At 37.5% G+C, this 22,857-nt stretch overlaps 3 protein-coding genes and 1 long non-coding RNA gene across 7 annotated transcripts in view; 3 read left to right on the top strand and 1 right to left on the bottom strand.

The window, feature by feature from the left end:
* The window catches only part of LOC129747635 (uncharacterized), a 40,659-nt gene extending 31,474 nt beyond the window's left edge, over positions 1–9,185 (top strand). For both annotated transcript variants that reach the window (XM_055741933.1, XM_055741935.1), the window contains exon 4: positions 6,182–9,185. In XM_055741933.1, coding sequence (XP_055597908.1) covers positions 6,182–7,005 — 824 coding nt within the window. In that variant the 3' untranslated portion in view covers positions 7,006–9,185. The remainder of the gene's footprint in view (positions 1–6,181) is intronic.
* Positions 9,186–11,007: 1,822 nt separating this feature from the next.
* Positions 11,008–22,830, top strand: LOC129747637 (cell division cycle protein 27 homolog). 3 transcript variants are annotated; one of them, XM_055741938.1, is made up of 2 exons: positions 11,008–11,572; positions 21,858–22,830. In XM_055741938.1, exons 1-2 carry the CDS (start codon positions 11,397–11,399, stop codon positions 22,177–22,179), a joined length of 498 nt encoding a protein of 165 aa, XP_055597913.1. In that variant the 5' UTR covers positions 11,008–11,396; the 3' UTR covers positions 22,180–22,830. The 3 variants fall into 3 exon arrangements, 2 of the variants coding, with proteins under 2 accessions (XP_055597913.1, XP_055597914.1); XR_008737548.1 differs by lacking the exon at positions 11,008–11,572 and adding an exon at positions 21,546–21,788; XM_055741939.1 differs by lacking the exon at positions 11,008–11,572 and adding an exon at positions 21,632–21,741.
* Positions 11,930–15,499, top strand: LOC129747639 (uncharacterized). The gene is made up of 4 exons (XR_008737549.1): positions 11,930–12,191; positions 12,266–12,407; positions 12,515–12,632; positions 15,018–15,499. It is a non-coding gene; the product is annotated as an uncharacterized LOC129747639 (long non-coding RNA).
* LOC129747633 (uncharacterized) lies at positions 17,505–20,888 on the bottom strand. The gene is made up of 3 exons (XM_055741931.1): positions 20,741–20,888; positions 18,972–20,525; positions 17,505–18,680 (listed from the first exon to the last, which is right to left on the bottom strand). Exons 2-3 carry the CDS (start codon positions 20,464–20,466, stop codon positions 18,559–18,561), a joined length of 1,617 nt encoding a protein of 538 aa, XP_055597906.1. The 5' UTR covers positions 20,467–20,525; positions 20,741–20,888; the 3' UTR covers positions 17,505–18,558.
* Positions 22,831–22,857: the final 27 nt, after the last annotated feature.

Genomic DNA, 22,857 nt, shown 5'->3' with positions numbered 1-22,857 from the left:
TCCAGCAGAAAACCGGTTTGTTTTTCAGCACAACTAATCACATGGTTCTAAGTGATTGGTCGGGCAAATTATTAGTTCTAGATTTCAAAGTTTTTTTAATCAGTAATGCTCCAAAGAGCTCTATAAATTGGTCTGTTAATACGTTTTCAGTTGACAGCGCAGGTTGAAGCGAACGTTGAGTTTTAACATATTTATTGGCATAAGAAACATTCCCTGTAACGCTTCAATTGATGCATACTTAATAGACAGTTTGATATAATATTCGCTACCCACAGTGTTCTAAGCTGCGGTCAGCAAAACAAGAAAATAAAAACGCCTCCACTCACTACTCATCGCGGTACGTGTTGTTTACAGAGCACTTGACTTAGCCACCTCATTTTGGACCACTAGGTACTGATATCATTGCACGTTGTTGTTTGCTCTCGGCGTCAGATACCATCACCAGATATTCATTGAGAGAAAGTAAAACAGGTCAACCTTGAAATTTACGACGCGACATTTGTGGTCCAGCGCTGATGCATTGTTAGAATAATGCAGCTCATCAACGAAATGGTCTTCAATGACTGCATTGTTTATACATTTTTAAGGCTGAAGAAACTGTAATTCATTCGCTAAGCGTACTTGACTAAAAATAATCACAACAGGCAACGGATGATCGTGTTTTTCCCTCTCTATACTTGAAGGACTTCGTAATCTTAACCGGGAGCTAATGGTTAATTCGTCATCGAAAGTGACGCAAACATAACTTGTTTGCAAAAAAAAACAAACGCATGTTAGGAGGACCACCATTATCGAAAGCAAATAATTTAATAAATAGCCATAAACAACAAAGAAATCTCATATGTATGTATACACGCAAAAAAATAGAAATTAGTTTCAAAGGGGAGTGCCGCAAAAATAAAGGATTTTTCCTTTGATTTTGGGACAAATAAAAATTCCTTTGATTCCTTAATTTTATGAACTTTTCGTTTATTCCAACGGTATTTGGGTTTCAATTCAAAAGCATTTGTTCTTCAATTCTACTTTTTGTTTCTAAAAGTTCTAGTACTACATATTAATTTTCGTCCTATTGGAAATAAAAAGAAATCAATTATGGTTTAAAACATTTTATTTATTTAGAAAGTTCATGTTCACATTATCGTTTTTCCCTACATTATCGTTTTTCCCTATATAAGGAGAACAAAATGTACATATGAAATTTTTACATAGCGCACATAATACAAATTTATGACAAATATGCTTCTCTTGTTATGAAGCTCACAAAAAACGATATTAGGCTAAATTATGCTAACAATAAAAAATTAAAATTGCATGGAAAGTACTTACTAAACGATGTTTGTTGGCGACAGTTCCTTTCGAACTCATGAAAGGTTTCGCCGCCAGATGTCTCCTTGGACCGGATCGGAAGGGATTAGTTGGATGAATGGTTGCCCTGAAAAAGTTTGTTAGGTTGGTTTATTTGAAATTAAATTGATTTTGAAAAACCTATCTAGGAGTTCACTATCGTTTGGCCTCTTAAAGCTGTCAAGACTTTCCTACGCCGGATCTTGTGATTCCGGTGCTGTCTGGCTGTTACGCGGTAAAGCTTCTCGCCGTCCCGTTCACCAAACACCAAAAGAAAATTCATCTAAATCAATGAATTTTCACATTGATTCTGAGTCAAAAAAAATTTCTTTGAATTCAAATTCAATACTTTGATTCAAAAATTTGGAACGTTGGTTTAATGGAAAAAAAAAATCGGTTCAATATAAAATTTACTTGAATCAAGGAAAATGGATTTTGTTTCAATGTACACGAGGTTTTTGATTCAAAGATGTATTTTTTTTATCTCCGACAACATTATTCAAACCGTGTGGAGCATATTTCTCAGATTTAAGCCTGTCAAGAACTAGCTTAAAAGTTCGTGTGGAAGTCGGAATAAGGGTCAAGAGGGGCTTCATTCATTTTTTTTGGTTGGTGATTTCTCTTATCAAGCCTTTCTAAAAACAAGTTGTTGTTGAAGGATCATTAGATTTATTCTTAACTTAATAAAAATACCTACTCATATTGAATAGCTTTATAGCATTATTGAAAATTTTATAAGAAACCTGTAAAAAGTTCAATATAAAGTTTCCTGAAGGTTTCATTAATGTTCGTTAGTTTATAAAGTTCTTGGCGCCTACATGTCGGGAATTTTGTCAGCTTCGCGTATGTATTTTTGACATCAAATCGACTGTACATTGTAAACAATCAACATGGAAGCCGAAAGAAGGGGAAAAAATTGTGCACAGTTATTTGGAAAATCCATTGCACGGAGAAAAATATATAGATTTATCAGTTATATTACGCGTCTACAGGACCATAAATATGATTGTTTGGTTCTGACCTGAAAAACAATCAAGCCAACAATTTGATTATACGTTGCCACAAATGGATAAATGCTTCTTGCAGCTTCGAGAATCCAACAGGAATTTTTAGACAATCATCCGTATGGCTGTATTTAATGTTGATCCCCATGAACGTCGGAAATTGTAGATTCAAATATAAATAAAAATTAATTTGAGCAGTTAAATGCATTGTTTTTCCTTTTTATTTTTAATAAGACATGTTTTTTTTTTGTTTCGATTATAGTCGTTTTACCATCTTTATGGCATTCTTTATTATGGCGACTTTATCAACGGTGCAGTTGGCGGATCGTTATTGAAAAACTTATCCGGTACAACTGTGTTCGTTGTTTGCTCTTGGGCTCGAACTCGCGGACATCGGCTCAGGAGACAACAGACTTGCCAACTGAGCTATATCGCAAGCATTTTATCATATATCACATTAGTGACATATTTTTTAATGCAATTGATGCTGCTGCTCCGCCGTTTCCGGAAGGATATTTTTTGAGACTTGCGCAGAAAACTCCACCCTGACCCTGAAACAAAATTTGAAAAAATCGTCAAAATTTAAATCGGTTTGTATTTTCAACCGAGAGAACATTATAAATATTCAAAAAATATCCAACTACTTAAGTGGTAAAATTGATTTGGAAACATTTTGGGGGATTTTGTTTTTTCCCCATTGCTTCGGCCTACCGGGATCAAAGTATGCGCGCTCCAACATATATGTCCCAGCGGATGAATCAGAAACTGAAGACAACTGTTAGTAGAACAAATCAACTTACACAACAAATTGAACTTACATTTTCGCATTCTGATGTGTGTCCACCAAAAAATAACTTCCATCATCTTCTGTTTTTGTGACATTCAAAAATTAACATTTGAAGTTTTTAAGTTGACCTGAATAAAATAGCCAAATCCGCCATATGATAGTTTATATTAGCGATGAGCAGATGAGAAATCCTCGATAGCCAAAACAACTTTACAGCAACGCTAGTTTATTCGTAGTCATCAATGTAGATTTAGCAATATTATGGGTTCAACCAAAAATCAGTGATATGGAAGAGCCAACCATACGAATTTTGATATCAACCTGTAGAGTTTTTTATCCGTGTGTGGTCTACATCTAGGCTAGCTAAACTGCTGAAATTGTCCAGAAATACCGTATGGCGCGTTTTCAAACGGTATAATAGGAAGCATTGACGAATACTCGGAAGCCTCAAGCCAATCGTCAGAGTGGAACTGTCGACCGGAAACTGCGTGGTAAGATTTTGAAGGCGACTGGTGTCTTCTGATGAACTTATGTCATGGCTGACTTCTGGCAAATCCCAGGTCAACAATTTTACTTGACAACGGCTCAGAGGATGTTTCAGCCAAATTTACGTACGTTTTGTTTTTGCCGATAAATTTTTACGAAAATTAACGATTTGGTAGGGCATTTGCAGCTGTGGCAAAAAAAAACGAAAGTTTTTTTTACATATTAGACAATGACGTCGGGACTATACCAAAAAAAAACTCCAAAACGAATTTTGCCGTTCATTCGATCCCACGACCATCCCGTAATGTTTTGGCCAGATTTAGCAAGCTGTCATTACAGCAAAGTCGTTTAAGAATGGTACGCAGAGAGAGGGGTCCAGTTTGTTCCGAAAAACCTTAACCCACCGAACTGTTCCACCCTATTGAGTAATACTGGGCAATCATGAAGAGGATGCTCAAGTCAAAGGAAAAGGTTGCCAAAGACATCAATCAGATGAAGACCTGGTGGAATAAGATAGCTAAAACGATGGACGAACAAGGTGTGCGCCGTCTAATGAGCCGTGTTTCACGAAAAAATCGAGAATTCCTTCGAAACCGTGACGAATAAATTTCTCCGTTTTTTTTTTTCATAAAAGTGTAAAGAAAACGCTGCATTTATAGGAAAAAAAGATCTTGAATCTATTAATAAATAACTGGAATACAAGTAATTGTTTTTGTTCCAATTCTTGCCCTTATTCTCGTTTTCGATCGAATGACATTCGATCGAAAGTTTCCCCTATTCGTATTCTTGTTTTCGTTCGAACGTATTAGAACAGTTCGATTTTTCGAACATCGTTCGTCTAGTTCGTTCGAACGAATTTTTGCATTCTCGTTTTCGATCGAAAGTATTTTTCCTTCCGCTCGGCAAACGCAAGTTTAATGCTGCGAACCGCGAACGTTTACATGCAGTAATCTTGTATAATTTCATAGTTGAAGCATATGTTGTGCATCATTAGGAGGAAAAAAATGAAACTTTAAACTCATCAAAGGAAAATTCCGATCCAGAACGAATTGAGCCAACTGTTATGGAAACTTTTGATAACGGATAAACCTGGGGTGGGGTTTAAAGGGTGCTTATAATTTTTGAATTCTCCGCGATCAATTTCCCTTATTCTTAACTTGAAAATAACACAATTTTATAGATTCAGATTTGCATATAAATTATTTATTAAGCATTATCATAAATTTTAATATCGTGATCGTGATCAGCGTCGAGTTCCGATATTTAAGTTTTCTGAGACGTAACAACTCTTCGCAGGACAGATAGCGGGAGCGCCTTTATTATTCCTGATTGGCATCACGGGAAACTTTTTGTGATCGGAGACCAACTAGGCCACAGAAACAGCCAGCCTTGGTTCAAACGGTGTTTGTTGCTGCTGCTGACGATGACATTTTGCCGGGCTAGTTTCGCTGCCGGGATCAGCTCCAGCCACTGTTGACGCACTAGTTTGGGTTTGATTACATTCCAGAAACCGCACCGCCTAATCACCGCACCGCCAAATCACCGCACATTCTACTAAAAATCACCATCCAGAACACCTAGAACACTGCTTTTTGAAACGCGAAATCGAATATTTACCGTCGCTGGCCAATAAAAAATGTAAACAAGAGAGTGAAAAAAATGTAAATTGGAATTTTACGCCAACAACTGTCATTTTTATACAGCAGGGCTGCCTAAAAATTTCGAAGTTCATCTGGTAACACCAACATCGAACGTATTGCATTCGAACGAAAACAAGAATAGCTTTTTCGAATTCGATCGAAAGTATCCGTTCGAACGAATGGCAGATACGCCGTAAACCAGAATAAGGGTGTCTATCTGAAGCGAGCTTTATATAGTGGTTGAATTTAATTCATATTTCGATCTGTTTTGATAAGCAACCTTTCGATAAAAACATCAGTTTGACCCATTTTCTATAAACTCGTCATCAGTCTATCTTCAAAACTTCGACTTACGATGTCTGGCGATATCTGTAGATTATCAAGGTCATTTTTATAGCCGTTTCCGTTTTTCGTTCCTGCGTCCTATCTAATCTGGGTGTGACACAATTGACTCCGCCCGATAAAACCGTATCAATATTTTCGGTAATGACTCTTATTACCGGTTATTACCCTTCGCGAATTTGATGTTCCGATGTGATGTTTTGTTTTCTCCATTGAATCGCAAATCAAACTTTGCAAATAATTATATTTATCGTTCCATCATTGATTACACGTGATGACATCACCAGTGCAGTGATTCACTCGATAATTTGTGTGGCTTTCGCTGCTTTGGCAAAAGTGCATAAGTGGACTCAGACTAAATAAGGCAAAACAAAATCTTCATGAGTGTATGAAAATTAAAGACCATCCTTTTTCTACAATGGTTATGTAAGACTTGTTTAAACAATTAAACAATATATGATGGATTTTTTTTTTAATTTATTTCTAATTTTGAAGGGGAAATTTTCAACCGAGCGTAAAATTTTAATTTTCCTCGTTAAGCAATTGTAGATAAATCTAATCCTTTTCTCTATTTTTAGCTTCCCAATTGTCGGCCCAGCTGGATCAGGAGGTTGCCGAGTTCCTACCGGAGATTGACGAAGCGAATGCCTCTCTGCTGAAGCAAGTGGGAGAGGACGCCGACATCAGTGCCGTGTACAAAACGGACAGCACCATCAGCGAGCGTACCAAAACCGGCAATGGCGAAGAGGACGACGACGACGATACCTATTCGGATCTGATGATTCCGCAGAGCAGTATTAAGGAACTTGACGAAGAGCAATCCAGTGAGTCCAGCAGCGACGAACTGTTGCTTGGAACCAACAATGGTACCATTAATACGACCGGCACTTCGGTTGGTGGTGCTGCGGACATTTCCACCGGGGAAATCCGGTTCAAGAGTAGTCATTTCAATGCAAACACTTCCTCCGATTCGGACGATAGCATTTCGCGGGGGTTAAGTTTTGACGATGTTCCCGACAGTCGGGGAGCTAGCAGCCGGAAGAAGCAGCCGCAGCAACAGCATCACCAGTATCAGCAGCTGGAGAAGTATTCGCAACCGGCAGCTTCAGATCAGCTGGTAGCGAACCTGGCCGGTAATCTACTGGCGGGTGGGGTGCTTAACTACTTATCCTCAGCGATGGCAGGCGCTGCTGCTATGAGCCAATCCCATCCGGCTCCCAGCCGGGGTGGAGCGAATAGCAATATCAGCAGCAGCAACAGCCGGAATCGTATGACGGTGTCGTCCGGTGCCGGAGCTGCCGCTGGTCGGCGACCGTACAGTATGGGCCAAGGAGATTCCACCGATGAAGATGGAGACAGCGACTTCGAAATGCTCAATCCAGACGAACTGAACCATCTCTAAGAATAAGTTGACATCGGATGAGGCATGACGAGGGGCGAATGCTGTATGACGTATGTATGTTTTTCTTTCTATTATTTTCCGTACCATCTTAATTCTGCACTGTTTGAAAGTTTTTTTTTAATTGCTGGACAATGTTCACAGACAAAATAGTTTAGATGGCGCATTTCTTAATCTTATAGAATTGTGCTTTTTTGACGGTAGTATTTTTCATGTATTTATTGAATGAAATGTTCCTACCATACGCATGACAGGCAAACCTTTTTTGTTACCCTTTCTCTCATAAGAAAAACTTTCTTAAAATGGGGGAAAAAAAATGCTAGTTTAATTTTAGGACAGCACTAAACACCATTAATGGTGGTGAACATCATGGGATAAAATTTAACCGTCTCTAAAATTATAACCCGCGTTTGTAAAGGTTGTCTTTAATCTGCCCATTTTTTTTCCTTTGAACTTTGAACTCGTATGCAGATATATTCGAAAATACGAATACCATAAACGTAACTCATTGTAAAAAGAAAATATCTTAAGTGTAGTGTTTTCCTCCAACAACGGGTTCAATCAGGAACCAACATTCTATTTGAAAATCTTATGGAAAAATTAACTGTATTATCAAAAAAAAAGGCATCACGGAGATCACGTAACGCAGTGTTGAGTGGTGATCTGTTGGCAAAGAATATCAAAAACTTTTTTCAATCATGTTGAAGGTACTTTGTTTCTGATTTTTTTTTCAGAAATTGGAAGAACGATTGATAAGCTGCATTTTCATAAAAGCTCTAAATCATATTTGCATAAATTTAGTAGAAAGCAATTTTAGCACGTGAAAACTTATGCAGTTGAAGCTTCTCCGATAGCACTTTTTTTTTAATAAAATAGAATGAAAAGGGAAGAAAGAAAGCCATATCATAACTGTCAGAGGAAATAATAGCTTTGGTTACTGTTCCCAGCTTATTTTCCGTTTCTGTTTACAGTAAATCCAGACAAGTTTTATTCTAAAAAAATCATCAGTTTCGTTGACGCTGACTGATGTTTTGAAACTATATTTTTTCTTTCAAAATATGTTCATAAATTAAATTTTATACATGTTTACATCAAACATGAATGAATTTGTTTTCTGAGAATGCAGTCTTAAATCGATAAATTCTTCCTCTTATTCCATGAGTAGCGAAACGTATTTTTTTCCTTTCGTTCATAAATTGTAACATTCTTTTTCCTTTTTTTAAATTTTTACATTTTAATTTTCCGAATTTGAAACCCTTCTCTAAACATTTCTAACAGCGAACAAAAATCGCACATGGCAGTAACAAAAAAAAAACAACTCTGCGTTACGATGTGTATAACTTTCATTATTTTACTTCCTACCACTATAGAACAGTGTGGTATCGAAGGAAAACAAATCAGCAAAAAAAAGATAATCAGAATCGGAACAACCACAAAACCTGATATAAAATGCTAGTCCAAAGAGTTTAGAACTTAAACCAAGATTGACCGAGAATAGTAACGAAGTAATAACAGCAAGCAAAAACGAAACCACTACCTAAAAGAAGAATTAAAAACAGATGATTAATTCATGGCGTTGATCATCCACCGAAGAAAAACTTGTATAAAACACATTTAGGAACGATAGCAAAAAAAAAAACACTTAATGATTCTTTGTTCGGCTTTGAAAATTGTAAAATTTTTCACATACATTACCGAGCATTCTGAACGTTGATGTATTTTGCGAACGCTTGAAAGCAAACACTCTCTTAAGATAAATGACCTACCACTAAATCCAGCAAGAGATTTGAACGCGACGATATCCAGTTTGAAATTCAATTGTCTCACACACATCGACTACATTCATTGGAAATCAATTTGGTAACTGGCGTCGTTAAAAAAAAAGTAAAAAAATACTTATTTATATTTGCAACAAACCGATAAAATCTTAGGCAATGTGTGCACCACTCATCTATTTGGGATCGCGATGCAAAGCAAAAAAATGAAAATAAATCGATAAAAAAAAGTTTTTGTATAAACAAAAGAAATGGAAACTTAAATATTTATTCATAAACTATGTGTGATATGTTTTTACTATACTCTGTATACCCGTAACGACTATTGTGACGTAAATGCAAATAAAGCAAAACAAAAAATAAAAGTAACAATAAACGATACTGAAACAGTAGAAATGATAAAATGTAGCGTTTGGGACCTTTTTTTTTTTTTGAACGATAGAAACGGAAAGAAAGCCTAAGTTTTTAGTTTGTAACTGCCTAGTAGGTGTAATATGGAGTAAGATACTTAAAAATCTCTGTAATTGTTTTTGTAAGAAACTTGCGGTATTTGTGAAGGTTGGTCTTGATTGGCCTTTTTTCTTTGAACTCTGAACTACTTCTGGCGAATTTTTTACATGTAGGTGATGACCTACAAAAAAGAAATCCGCCAGAAGTAGTTCAACTCGTCCATGTTTATACATGATAGTTAGAACTACAGCACTCCACGGCATACTCAGAGACTATGTTCGATATTTACTCTTGGGATCGAACTCACATCGGCTCAGGAGGCAAATTACTGTCCAACACGCCCCTAAGAAGCTTCCTCGAAAGACTCGTCATTTTATATCAACACAGCAGAGGAGTGGCCGCCAGCCAGCTATTTCATCGTCCTTAAAGGGTGGGAGTGAGTGTAGTTTTCTTAACCGTACATCTGTAATCGCCGGGGTTTGCTGACGCGTTTTCGCTCCAGACCACGAGGAGATGGTACTACCGCCTAGTTTGTTGAAAAATGAAAAGACAACGTTGTAGAGGTGGCTGCTCTTGAGATGTTTGGATAACTGGTAGTAAGTGGGTGGCGACGATGGACTCTAGATCGATAACAATTTCAATTAGAATCACGAGGGCATTGAATACTGTTTCAGGGGCTCCAGCAGGTTATAACGAAGAAGATAGGCATTCTTTTTTCGTATTCTCTTCTTAAGGTGCATTTACAGTTCTTTCGAACGTGAAAATGAAAAAACTTATATTCTTCAAAAACTCGACTATGCTGCATTTCATGGCTGCGAAACTAGGTGGAATAGATGCGGAATGGTTGAACGATTATTTTTGAACTGATTTCCTTGTTCAAAGCCCTTTAATATTAATTTTATTTCAATTCCCCCGATTTTCACTGCGGAATATTTTTTCCGCGTTCACTGACATTCCGCTCGAAGTGTAAACGCACTGAGCGAACGTGAAAACGGAAAACGAACAAGAGTGGTGAATATAAATTCCGCGTTCATTTTCACGTCCGAATGGCAATGTGCATTCTGAAAAAAATTTCACCGATGACGGAAAAATTTTTGCTTCATAAAAAATTAGTTTTTTAATTTGTAAGCACATTTGAAGGCAAATCAAAAGCTTAAAATACTACGAGTTTGAAATGAAACGCATACGATATTTTTTTTTAACTTTAAAACTCGCTTGGGCATCATTTAATTGCACCTGTTGGAAGAGTTTCTCAACAAATAAATGTACCTGTTGGAAGAGCTTCTCAACGAATAAATATAAATGAAGATCATCGAATGGCCAGATTACGGATATATGGAAATAATTATAAAAATTTATAAAATCATTCAAAAATAATGTGTTTTAAGGATAACTGAAAAGCAGAAAAATTAACAAACAAAAGAGTACTGATGCATTTTAATTTAAAAAAAACCTTTTCAATTGTTTCACTAATTAAAAGTAATTTTGAAATTTTTGTTTGTCAATTTTTAATCAAGAACAAAAAATGGCTATCTTGTAGAAGTTATATTTATAACGTCCTTTCAATAAGTTTTTCAAAAAAAACGAATCGATAAATACTTTTTGGGAGTACTTTAAATTCATAAAATTTAATTTAAATTCATTGTATTCAAAGATAAGACATTTGGAATTATTTGATTAAATCAGTCGTTTTCAAAGCTGAATATGTTTTGAAGAAGAACAATATGTTTTTTTGAGAAATTTGAATTTAAATTTGAGCAGTTTCGACAAGTATCGATCAAAACATTGGTTGAATGATCTGTCATTTTCCGATCGAAACCAATTTCTACCCGCAGTTGAACAAACCTCTTACTAATTTTGAAGATTTGACCGATTTGACATTTCACTGCGGAATATTTTTTCACTGTGGTGAGTTCACGTTCACGTTCGAGTTCGAGTTCACAAGAACTGTAAACCGGGCTTTACTCAGGACAGGCGGAGATGATTTGCATTATAGGCTAAGTGCAGCGTCAATCTTTCAAACCGCATGTTCTGGTGAGATTCTCTGCTTAGGAGTTCGTGGGTAAACATCAGAGTTTGAAATTTTTCCGCAAGTCTATAGGAAATGCTGAGTTGTTCACGTAACAGCTTACCGCCACAAATCAGACTCTTCTCCAATAACGGCATTCTATGAAGGTGGTTTTATATCGGCAAAAGATTCTATGCCGGGCCGGCACTAACAAGCTTTCTCATCGCTGGCATTGTCCTTCCAGCGCAACTGCATTGCATATGTCTGAGAGAAACCAAACAAAGCATCTCACATATTCCATCACAAGACAAAGCAGGATGGAAACAATCCCAGCAGTGTGAGTATATAAACCAGTGATTGTATTTTGTTGTTTTGTTGTTTCGCTTGAATGTAGTGGTCATGCACAGAAAAAAATAATGACTATTACGTGTCATTGAAAACGGTTGCCTGTAAAATAAAGCAACCTGTAATTTGAAAAACATGTAATATTAAATGAAAAATCGTTTGAAATTACAGTAAATGCTCTGTAACAAAAAGGAGCATGACATTTACTGTAGTTTTACAGGTCAAAGCTATTTATTATCAATTGAGCATGTTGTTTACATGCTATTTTCGAATTACAGGTCTGTAAAATTTTCAGTTGTCAATCAAAACAAAAGAAAAAAGTGTCAGTATTCAACCGTTCTTTCTGTTGAATTGATCGTGCTTAAGAGCCTGTGCGGAAATCCATCCGGTGAAAAAGGGTCGCTTTAAAAGTTGACCACCAAATCCACCCAAAAAAGTGTCCTGTCTGCTGAACGTAAACAATCCTTTTTATGACCGGGAACAGAAATCCGTCGTTGCGTTGAATGTTCAAACCATTAAATCCGGATTGCGGCTGTCCTCGAAGAAAACAGTTCCGGTAGTGTTAATGATTCGCTGCACACAGTCGGAGGAAGAGTGTGCTGATAACATCCGTAAGTAATGTAAATATATCGGTAACATATCTTATATCAGCTAAAAAATTATCTGTTACCTCTCGTGTTTACAGTTTGAGGCAAATCATAATAAATGTTCGAGCAACAGAAAACAACAGCCACTTCCGGAGCTTCGAATGTAACGGAGCATAGTCTGCAAGTCTGACAAAGAAGCCGTCAGCTACTCAAAGTTGATACAAACGCTCTTTCAAAAAGGTTTCAGTGACATTAAATATGAGTATTTAAATCTGTTTCATTATTGGGCGCACGTATTCCTTTAAATTAGATTTTTTTTTTTCTATACTTTATTTTTCAAATTTCAGATTCATCAACATGAAAATTGAATCATCACTCAAAGCCTTAAGAAGTTTGGAAGAATTCTCGGATATAGAATCGATTTGATGAAAAGCATTGACAAATCTTCACGAAGCCGTAATGCAGGTAAGATCTTGATTATCACTGTAATAATAGTAGTCCACCTCGCAACCGAATCACTACCTTTACTTTTTGGGCTGTTAGAGGTCTGTATTGTCATATATTGAACTTTTAGTTCTGTTAAACTAAATCTCAACAAAACTGCAGAACACTAAAGTGAAACTTTTTTTAAGCTTAATACTAAATAAAAATTCGTACCTTTTTCTTAAATATTTTGTACATAATGCTTTGATTGATTAACACCTGTTTTTTTTCAAAATGAATGTTTAAAAGTTGAATTAAATACGCCTTTGTTAAGACAATAACTATTATTGCCATCGTTTAGATAGTACATGCATTTCCTATTGAGAAAACAAATTTGATTTTGCTTTGTTAACCTATGCTTTGTCTAAGTTTAGGCATTTAATTAAGGTATTTGTTTACAAAATTTAAGATTTAATCTTTTTTAACCAATTTTTATGGAAAAAATACTATAAATATACTTACGCATCATCAAAAAGTAGGATTTATTTGGTTCCCAGGTTAATAGATGTGGACAAATTTGTCGAAGGTATCCTATAATCATAATGTACTGCAATCATTTATAGGCATCGGTGCATCTACCATGAAAGCGGACAGTTGACAGGCCTTTTCCAGCGGCTATAAAAATCTATGGAATCTGTGATTTATAAAATTCCATAGAAACATTAACGATTGCAGAATTTTTTTTCTATAGATTTCCATCGTGTGATCTAAAACGATGCAAATATTTAATGTTAAAAAATATGCACGACAGAATGTTCGCTTACCTTGAAATAATCAGAATAAATTGCTAAAGTTTATTTAATATTTACGTTTTCTCCTGTTTACTAGTTTTCAATTTATAACTTTCTGCCGTAAACCGCTGTAAAGAGTTTTAATTTTGTCCAGCTGTCACACACAAACGCCAAAGAATCAAAAAATGACGCTGCAGCGTAACAGTTCAAGCTTTCCGTAATATAACGAGAAGGCATATGCACAAAAATTTTGTTCCTATTTCATTAGATACCCTTTTAAATTTTAATAACATAATTTTTTCTTGCTATGTACACGATATATAACGAATTTGTAAAACTTTCTCACAATTATTGAAGCCAACTTCTTCTGATCATTTTTTGTTGTTTTATGCCCTTCGATTATGATTAGTTGATAAATCTCGTGTGAGCTTTTATTCCGGGAAATAAAGAAAAAAAAAGTGTGAGGTTTAATTACGTCGTTTGAAGTAAAATGTACGTGTACAAACAGTTTTATAACAAACAAACAAAAATAAAATCTGACATTCTGGACAGCATTTTCTGTATACGGGAAATACAAATTTTAGAATTGTTTTGTTAACAGTTTTCTGTGAAATCTTTAGATGTTCCATACGAATATTATTTCTAGCAAAAGAAGAAAAAAAAGGCAAATTGGCCGAATAGAACGGAATAATTTAAATGCTTGTACACTGCCCCTACTCGCATAACAGTCCCATATGAATTTTCGTCATTTTTCATCTAACCTGACAGATCGTCATTTTGAACATAGGGCTTCAATATAAAACAATAAAAAAAGAGATTTTGTTCTAGAAATTTCGAAAAAAATATCAACTTGTGGCTGTCCCATATGAAATATACCCGCATAACAGTCCCATATGTGGAATACCACGGATTTGGTAACTTTTCAATGCTTCTTTCGGCGAAATAGTCTTTGATTTATTGCTTTGAATCAATTAAAAAAGATTTAAACTCACTTGATGTCGAATTATGTACACTAGTTCTCGAAGGCAGGCCAGTAAGAAGGAAGGAATGTCTTCCTGAGCAAAAAACTAACAGATGCAATCAAAACCGTAAAAATATTCAACTTACAATGTAGAATTCACGGTATTTTTCCAAAAGTATGTTTCTTTTTCTGATAACTGCATTTAGAAGTTCAAAAATGATCAAATTTGAGTCTTAGAAAGTACCTGGGTTAGCAAAACATATTCTGTATGGGACTGTTATGCGAGTAGATTTGAAAAAGGTCTCAAATATGCTCGCATAACAGTCCCATAACGAATAAAATGGTGCTCCCGACGTTACCGATGGCCCGATTTCTAAAATTTCAGATCTTACGATTAATTATGACAACCTAGAACACATTCCATCAAACGATTTTCGTTTATGCTGAAAGTTGTGGTCATAATTAAAGAATATATTCCAAAACAGAAAAAGCTGATTTTCTCGCTTGCGTGTTTTTGCATATGGGACTGTTATGAAAGTAGGGGCAGTACATATCTAGCTGTTTTTTTTCTCTTGAAATTTAATAAAATTACAAAGTAGCTTTTAACTATACTAGCCTGATCTCTTTTCGTCAACTCTGATTTTATTATTAACCTACTGTTATATTTATTTGCAGGATATCGGGCCTGGAGGTATTTTCCATGTTTTATAATTGGAGCGAACATACATCATCAGCCGTGACCACCAGCAGAAGTCCCGGTTGTGGTAATTGTGAAAAAGCGATCAAGTGATAAAAGCCATGGTAGAAGTATTAATCCGTGGTAGAGGCCTGATGACTGAATTTGGATAAGTTTTAGCAACATCGAAAGGTTCAACCTTATAGAAGCCAAAAATGTGTCAGGTTAATGAATTAGGAAGCTCTCTACGTTTGCATGTTTACAAAACATCACATCCGGTTACAATAGTTGTGATGGCATCGGAAATCACGGCCGGTACCGGCTGCATTTATTGTTATTCTATCGGAATTTTACCATGATAAGGCATGTGAAAAATAAGTGTAACTTTAGGTTCATTACCTTTTAGTCTACTGGTTAAGAGTTTCAAAAATGTATTCACGAACAGAAAAAGAAATATAATTTTGGTTTAGAGAGGAATAATAACTATGACAATCTCGATTTACGAGATTTCTTTAGATCTTTATTGTTGAATAAAAATACATTCATGATACTCATACTGCTATATTTTTTTAGCTATCAAAACTCCTTGTTCCCTGCTTATCATATAAAGCAATAAATATTCTAAGGGGTTTCTTGGTTTTCTTCTTCTTCTTTTTTAAATTTCAACGTTTTTGAATGAATTAAATCCTGTAATTTCGACCCACCTGTGAAAAAAGTGAACACTGAAAAATCAATTTCATTCCTTTCTTTTTCCAGTTCCAGACCTGTAAAATTACAGTAAATGTCCTGCTCCTTTTTGTTACAGGATATTTGCCGTAATATTACAGCAATTAATTTTTGCTGTGTGCATCATGTTGCTTGGGAGCTCCAGTCTTTATGCCAGTAGTGCTTTCCCAATCATTTTTTTTTTGCTACAGTACACTTTTCAGCGCATTTTTGGCATAGAGTTAGCGCCGAGCGGAATTGAAATTTTTCAACTTCTTCTTTGGTGTAGACGGATATAAGTGGTTAACTTAAAGGCCCTTATTCGAGTGAGGTGACGATAGTCGAACCACACGGGTCACTCGATTCCAGAAGTCGCTATAGGTGAGAAACGTCACTTCGGATGATCTTTGGGAATAAACCTCTGTCACTTCACTTACATCGACTATCAGAATAAGGTGACTGAACTATCGTCACCTCACGCGCGGCGCAAAATAAGGGCCAAGTGTTCGCTTGAGTAGCTCGATGTTCGGTGTCCCTTTCGGCACAAAATCAACTCTTTTCGCCTCTACTACCTCCTTGGAAAAGTGGCAGGATGCCAAATTCTTCCCGAAGAGCATCGGACAACTGTGAGCCTTGAAGAAAGGAGGGAACCGCTTCTGGAGGCATTCTTTCAGAAACACTTGCCCATTCAAAGTGCCATTGGTGACGAACGGAGTTCTCTGTTGTTCTTGGCGGATTACGAAATCTTCAGCGACATGGGGTCCTCAGCAATCTGCTTGGAGCCTGCCTTTACATATACATACGTCTCACCATCCATCACGCAGCTGGCTCGTATTATTTTTCGATCGTATAGCTTCCGTGTACGACTTTTTACAGTCGAATTTTTCTTCAACTCACGGTTTGTCCTTCTGGACCTTTTCACCACATTTTGGGCCAAAGCGTTTGAAGGCAGTAACCACGCACTTGTGATCGTTTTTGTTAAGCTGGGTGCTTCTCCGTCCGAATATGGTCTTCCCATAGACAGTCAAACGTTCTATGGAACGCTTTATTGTACCGGACACCGTAGAATTCGAAATTCTACCTTTTTCCTGCTATTGCGATGCGACGGATGCTGAATTTGAAAAAAACTGTAAAAATACTTTTTGGCGAACGCATTGCTCTTTTGACAACATTTAGGAGACTTTTGCTCACCTGTTAACAAACATGACAACAATTTACATCATACTGTTTGAACGTCAAAGTTCATATTTATCATACGTTAAAGCAATATCGGTGTTGGTGATTTGTAATGAAACACCCTTGAAGTAATTTTAAACTATCCGATGAAGCTCAACTTATATTCCATACCTATTGTCTGCAACAGCTTGGCATGACATTGTGTGGCAAATGTTTTCCTCAAGTCCAAAAATAGGTTGTTAGCAAAGTCACGGTTATCCAAATCCTCCTCCAAAAGTTCAGTACTTGCGAAAGTTTTGGGGAGGGGGCTTATGAGGAGTTACAAGGGCTAATTCCCATGCTTCGGGACTCGGGATAGACTTTCACTATACACCTAATAGCATCGTCAGGGCCCCAAGGTTAGTTGGTGTGGAAATGACGAGTTAACGATATTAGGAGCCAGTTGAAGGCCTACATTACGGAAGCAGTGAACTGTCGACGGAATAAGTTTCACCATTCTTGGTATTTATCGATATGTTGGGGAAGCTGATCGCATTTTTACAATCTTGTAGAAGTTTTATTTTTCTTCAAATCAGGGAAAAATAAATTAAAACAAACTCATATAATACTTTACCAAAATTATTTTTATTGAGAAGTCGACAAGCATGCATTACATTATTAAGGATTCAATCTCATTGTAGTTTGTTTTCGATTGATAGATTCTTTTTTCTCAGTATGTGTATTGCACATGCATTCAATGTTACCGATCCATGTAGGTAGTTCAGTTCAGTTCAATTGAATTCAATAGATCAATCAATCAGTGAGTTTAACTCGTTTGTTTATGTTTTAATGAATTAAATTGAATATTGCGAGTTTATTCATCAAAATTGGTTATGTCCTATTTTATTACAGTGTATATGACCGGATATTTTGAAATATTGTAAACCAGTAGAAAAAAAAACAATGCACAAATTGACACAAGCTTCGATTTACTAATTCAATGTTACATTTTTTTTTTTAATAGCAACTCATTCTTCCTCCGAAAATTGCTCGATGTAATTTTTCCTTCTCCGCTATTAATTTTAATTTTTTTTTGTGTAATGCCCTCTTATCACAGCTTTATTGCCAGTGTTTTGTTTTGTTCTAGCCAAAAAGGGGGAAGCATTATGCGTACAAGTTCGCTAATTAAAACAATTTTGCTAGGTTTAAAAAAAAATAAAAACAAACAAACACGTGGTATGCTAACCACCATATGAGCAATGTTGGTGTTAAATTGTTTTTTTTTAAACTTCTATCGATACTTTCGCGGCAAGTAGTACGGTTTAGATTCCGAACGCGTAGTTAGTTTGTGTTGTACAAATTATCACAATAATCTTCATCTTTACTCTAAATAAGATTCTCTTAAAAATGCTGCAGCGGCACGAACTTGTGCCGCCAAAGGAACAAACAAAGTTATCTTACCTTTCTTACTACTCCTAATTAATATGATGTGTTTAATTAAATGCGTAATCAAATTTGCTCATTGGCTCAGATATTGGATTTGTTTCCAGCTGGCCAGCTGGAATTGTGTGTAGTTGCTTATGCTTATATTATATTGTTACTGAATAAACTGTTTGCTATTAGGATGAATAATGATACTGTTTCAATAGGTTAGTTGTAGTTTTGTCTACATTAAGTAGATTAACCCGATTCTGTGCCATTGGGACCGGTGTGCGTTTCGCTTTTCCATGATGTAACCGGGATATGTGGGGCCGGTAGGCAGTTCCGCAACGATTGGATCAGCTGGATTGTATCAAACAGCGCTGCAATAGGAAATAAGATCCAGTTATTTTTTAATTTATTTATCTCAAGAATCATCAAGAACTTTAATCAATTATTAAGAACTTTAATTCAATTTTTATCAAGACTCGCCAGACTTATGATTCAGTGTTGATTGTGGTAGTTATGATTTCTTTCCGAATTTAAGATGTGGTTAATACATGAGGATAAAAAAAAGGCTCGTAGCATCGCATGAACTTCTGCCATTAGAGCTACCTAAATGGTTCCTCTAACAGCGATAGCAAATTGAAAACGATAGGTAGGTATTTACTTACTTTTCTGCAGCGTTTCGGACTGCTTTCCATACGGTTTGCACATGCTCGGACGAATGCAAGTCTTCATGCGGGCAATATTCCGCATAAGCTCGCTAAACGCCCGTATGATTTTGTCCTGACTGATGGCCAGACCGTCGGGTCCTGCACCGGCGCCACCTCGCTCCAGGGACCAGGCACCATTGTGCAGTGCCAACAGGTCCTTGCTGGTGGACACATTCTCCAGCGGATCGACGGCGCCGCGCATATAATCGGACAGCTTGTGACCGGTGTCCATGTTGATGGTTTGCAGTGGCGGCTGGCTCAAGTAGGAAGGAGTTGTGGCTACTTGGGACGATACTGTTTGCGCGTTGTTCACGAGTGGTGGAGTTTGTTGTTGAGTTTGCTGCTGCTGAATTGGTTGCTGAACAACGTGGGCTTGTTGAGTGATTTGTTGTGAACGGGTCACCTCGAGCGATTGAGTTTGTTGTTGTTGCTGCTGCTGCTGTTGCTGCAATAAAGCTGCCGCAGCTGCAGCAACCGATGCTTGCTGACTCTGAGCACTACTTTGAGCAGATGACAATGCATTTGTGCTGGAAGTGGCGGATACAAGCTGCGATTGCATCCCAGTTACTTGTGCTTGAGCAACCTCATAGTGCTTTTTGTCCAACTGTTGCAAAACGCGCTGCTTTTCAATGTTCGAGAGATTGCCAAATTTTTCCAAAGATTGTTGAGCCATGGCTCGGTTTTGTTGCTGAATAATTGCGGCCGTGATTTGCTGCTGTTGGGTTGACGCTGTTTTGGAAATTTTCGCCTGATTGTTCAGCGCTTTGCCAGCTACAGCATCAACAGAACCAATGTCCAAGCCGGACTGACCGAGTTGCTGCAGATGTGCCAGATATTCCGGATTGAGATGGTTGCCGGGATTGAAAGTTTGGTCTATAAATGGCCCTACACCTATTTGTCCTTTGTAGTACCGACATGCTGGGCTCGGGCAGGATTGTACGACTTCAACGATGAACTCTTTCTCCATGCCAAGATTTTCTCTGCCAATTGTATAGGAATCCATGACCGCTCGCACTGTGGCCTCGACACTCAAATGTAATCCATGAGGGCCGGACATGTGTTTCAGCATGACTGCGTTGGCAAAATGCTCAAACGGAAGAATAATCTTACCGGAATCTCTCAACACAAGCCTACCCTGGGCATCAAGGGCTACCCTACTGGCCAGCATTTGCAGATAGGCTGCATTTGGGAGCACAGGAGTATCCTTCAACTCTGCAAAGCACTGCAATAGTTCAACCGAAGGATTCCAACCTTTGTTCTGAAGATACAGCTGCAACAACATGTACAGTTTTTCTGTAACGTATCCTGCTCCTGAATGATCTCCAGAGCTACCGTGTGCCGTCGATGAACTGCTCCCATTATTTCCGGCAACTGCAGCAGCAGCCGCGGCCGCTGCTTGTTGTGCCGAGTGGCTCTTCGCCAGAGCTATTTTCATCGCTTCCGATAAATCCATGTTCACATTTGTTGAAAATTATCCTTATATGTCAATCAGTCCGACGTAAGCGAAACCTCCTAAAATTGAAACGAAAATTTAAATTCACTAGTGAGTGAAAATTTCCATTGCAATGATCAAATATGGCGCTCGTAGTATGCTCCCGGATATTGATTGACGAGCATGAACCGCAACAAATTATAAATGAAATCCAGTTGAAAAGCACACAAATTTATTTTAAATCCAAAGTACGAACTATATATTCTAACCAGAATAACACTCGAAGTCGAATTACCTATTTCCAAACGGACAAAAACTACTTTTTCTTGAGGAATTTTCACCGCCCAACACCACCCTTCCAAGTTGGTGGAAAGTAAACACTGCCCCAGCGAAGCGCACACAGAGGATAAAAATTATATGCGATACTCGCTCGAAGATATACCTACATACATTTTGGCAGTGCATTTCGTGTTGCGGTGTTTGACGATATTTTTCTCGTGAGTTAATGAATTAGCTCACACATACCGATGGCGCCGAATTCGAACGCCGCATCGCTGCCGTGCTGCGGATCATACTCCTGGCTGCGGAGCGGAGCATAAAAATGTGTGGCATGTCCCGAAAAAATCTGCACCAACTTTTCTGGGTGCAAAGCATAAAAAATGAACTTAGGCATGAACATTGTTCATTAGAAGGATTAGGGGTGCTTCAAGGTGAGAGAAGGAATATTATTTTGAATAATTTCTGAATGTATAATGTTTTGATGCGTGGTTCCATTCCATCAAATAGATTAATATCGTGTACGATTCCATTAAACGAAAACTACGAAGGATAGGAAAAAAAAATCAAAATCAACAAATTTGAATAAAAATTAAAAAAAAATTAAATACAAAACACTGTTTGTACATATTATAATAGGTTTTCATGGAGAGAAAGAAGAAACAAAATCAATACGATAAAACAATTTGAAAATAAGAATAATATTATGATACTTTCAAAACCGAATATCATTTTCGCGGCTTGCATACAATATTTCAAAGTAATGAACAGGCCTATCATATCGGGTGTTTTTTTTTATTGAAGACGCGAAAGACAAGAAAGGAAACGGTGTTATAGAGTTCCATAAGGCATTTCCCCACTTGTCAGACGAACAGCTGATTCCTCATGTTTACATTTTCTCGGCATATCGTGGTACAGGGCTTATAGATAAGGGTGGTGTAAAATGTCAAAAAGCCCACTCAGCCATGCTATGACATTGTTTACAAAACAAGAAGGGATCAAAGTGCATCAAGCACGCAGGTATTACGGAGATTATTGAGTGACTGAATAATATCGGTTCAGTGACAGTGCGTATTTTAAATTTGTTTTGGTTTCGTGAATTTTTCAGTAAATTCAAACATCTTTCTCCCCTACAGCGGAATCCGAGGAAAGTCTGTTCCTTCTGGCTCAGAAGCTGAGCACACTCTAATCAACGATGATCACTTGCGGGTACGGCATCTGGACGAAGTGACCAAAGAGTTCGGCGATATCGGATGCTTTGCGCTGGAGTTGTCGTCGAGGATCTGCCAAAAGACTGAACGTGCGGCACTGGCCAACGATGCCAGCCGGAGGGTGGTGAAGTTAAACCCATTCATGTGGCAATCGTTGCCGAGCTATGCCAGCGTGGAGCGAAACCGGATCCGACGGAAGTGTTTCAGCTTTCGAGCACCGATATATTTGTCAGCCGATAGCCGATAGTCAGCCAACGGCCTTAAACTCATCGGTGGTTTGGTTCGGAAATGGATGTGGCGGAGGTGGGGGAGGAGGAGTAGGAGGTGGTTGCAGTTTCATTATTAACCCGGACGTCGAAATTTAGCTTCAACAGCAGCAGCATCAACAGTTATTCAGCAGTAGTCATTTATCTACTCCACTAGATAAGATTTCTCAATGTCTCATACAGAATATAATCAATACACCGAATGCTCCATAACAGCAACCTCAGCTCCAACAGAGTCAGAATATATCTAGTATAACAAATGTAGAACAAACTCCAGGCAGTGGTGCAGGGGCGGAATTGGGGACCCCTTTCCGGAAGCAACAGTTTAAGTATCTAGCCGCCATGAGTCCTACCACTCCTATATTCGATGTTTTACCTATAATGCATAGTCCAGTTTTAAGCAGTGACCAATCGAATTTGATAATGACACCTTCACCACAGCAGTTTTCGACTTTGGCCACCGGTTGTCATCAGCCGCAACAACCTCCCGGCTCGCAAATCCAACAACAGCTGAATACGATACAGCAACAGCAAATCATAGCCGGAAGTGAACAGCAGAAAATGGCTCTTCTGTGCAGTAACAAAAAGATGCGTGGCCACCACAATTTAGGTACAATGGGCAACATAATAAAGGGGGGGGGGGGGGGGGGAGGGTCTAA

This window comes from Uranotaenia lowii, chromosome 2, assembly GCF_029784155.1.
Source record: "Uranotaenia lowii strain MFRU-FL chromosome 2, ASM2978415v1, whole genome shotgun sequence".
Classification (NCBI taxonomy): domain Eukaryota; kingdom Metazoa; phylum Arthropoda; class Insecta; order Diptera; family Culicidae; genus Uranotaenia; species Uranotaenia lowii.
Note: the sequence above shows the minus strand (reverse complement) of the source record. Positions and strands in the feature narration are given on the sequence as shown.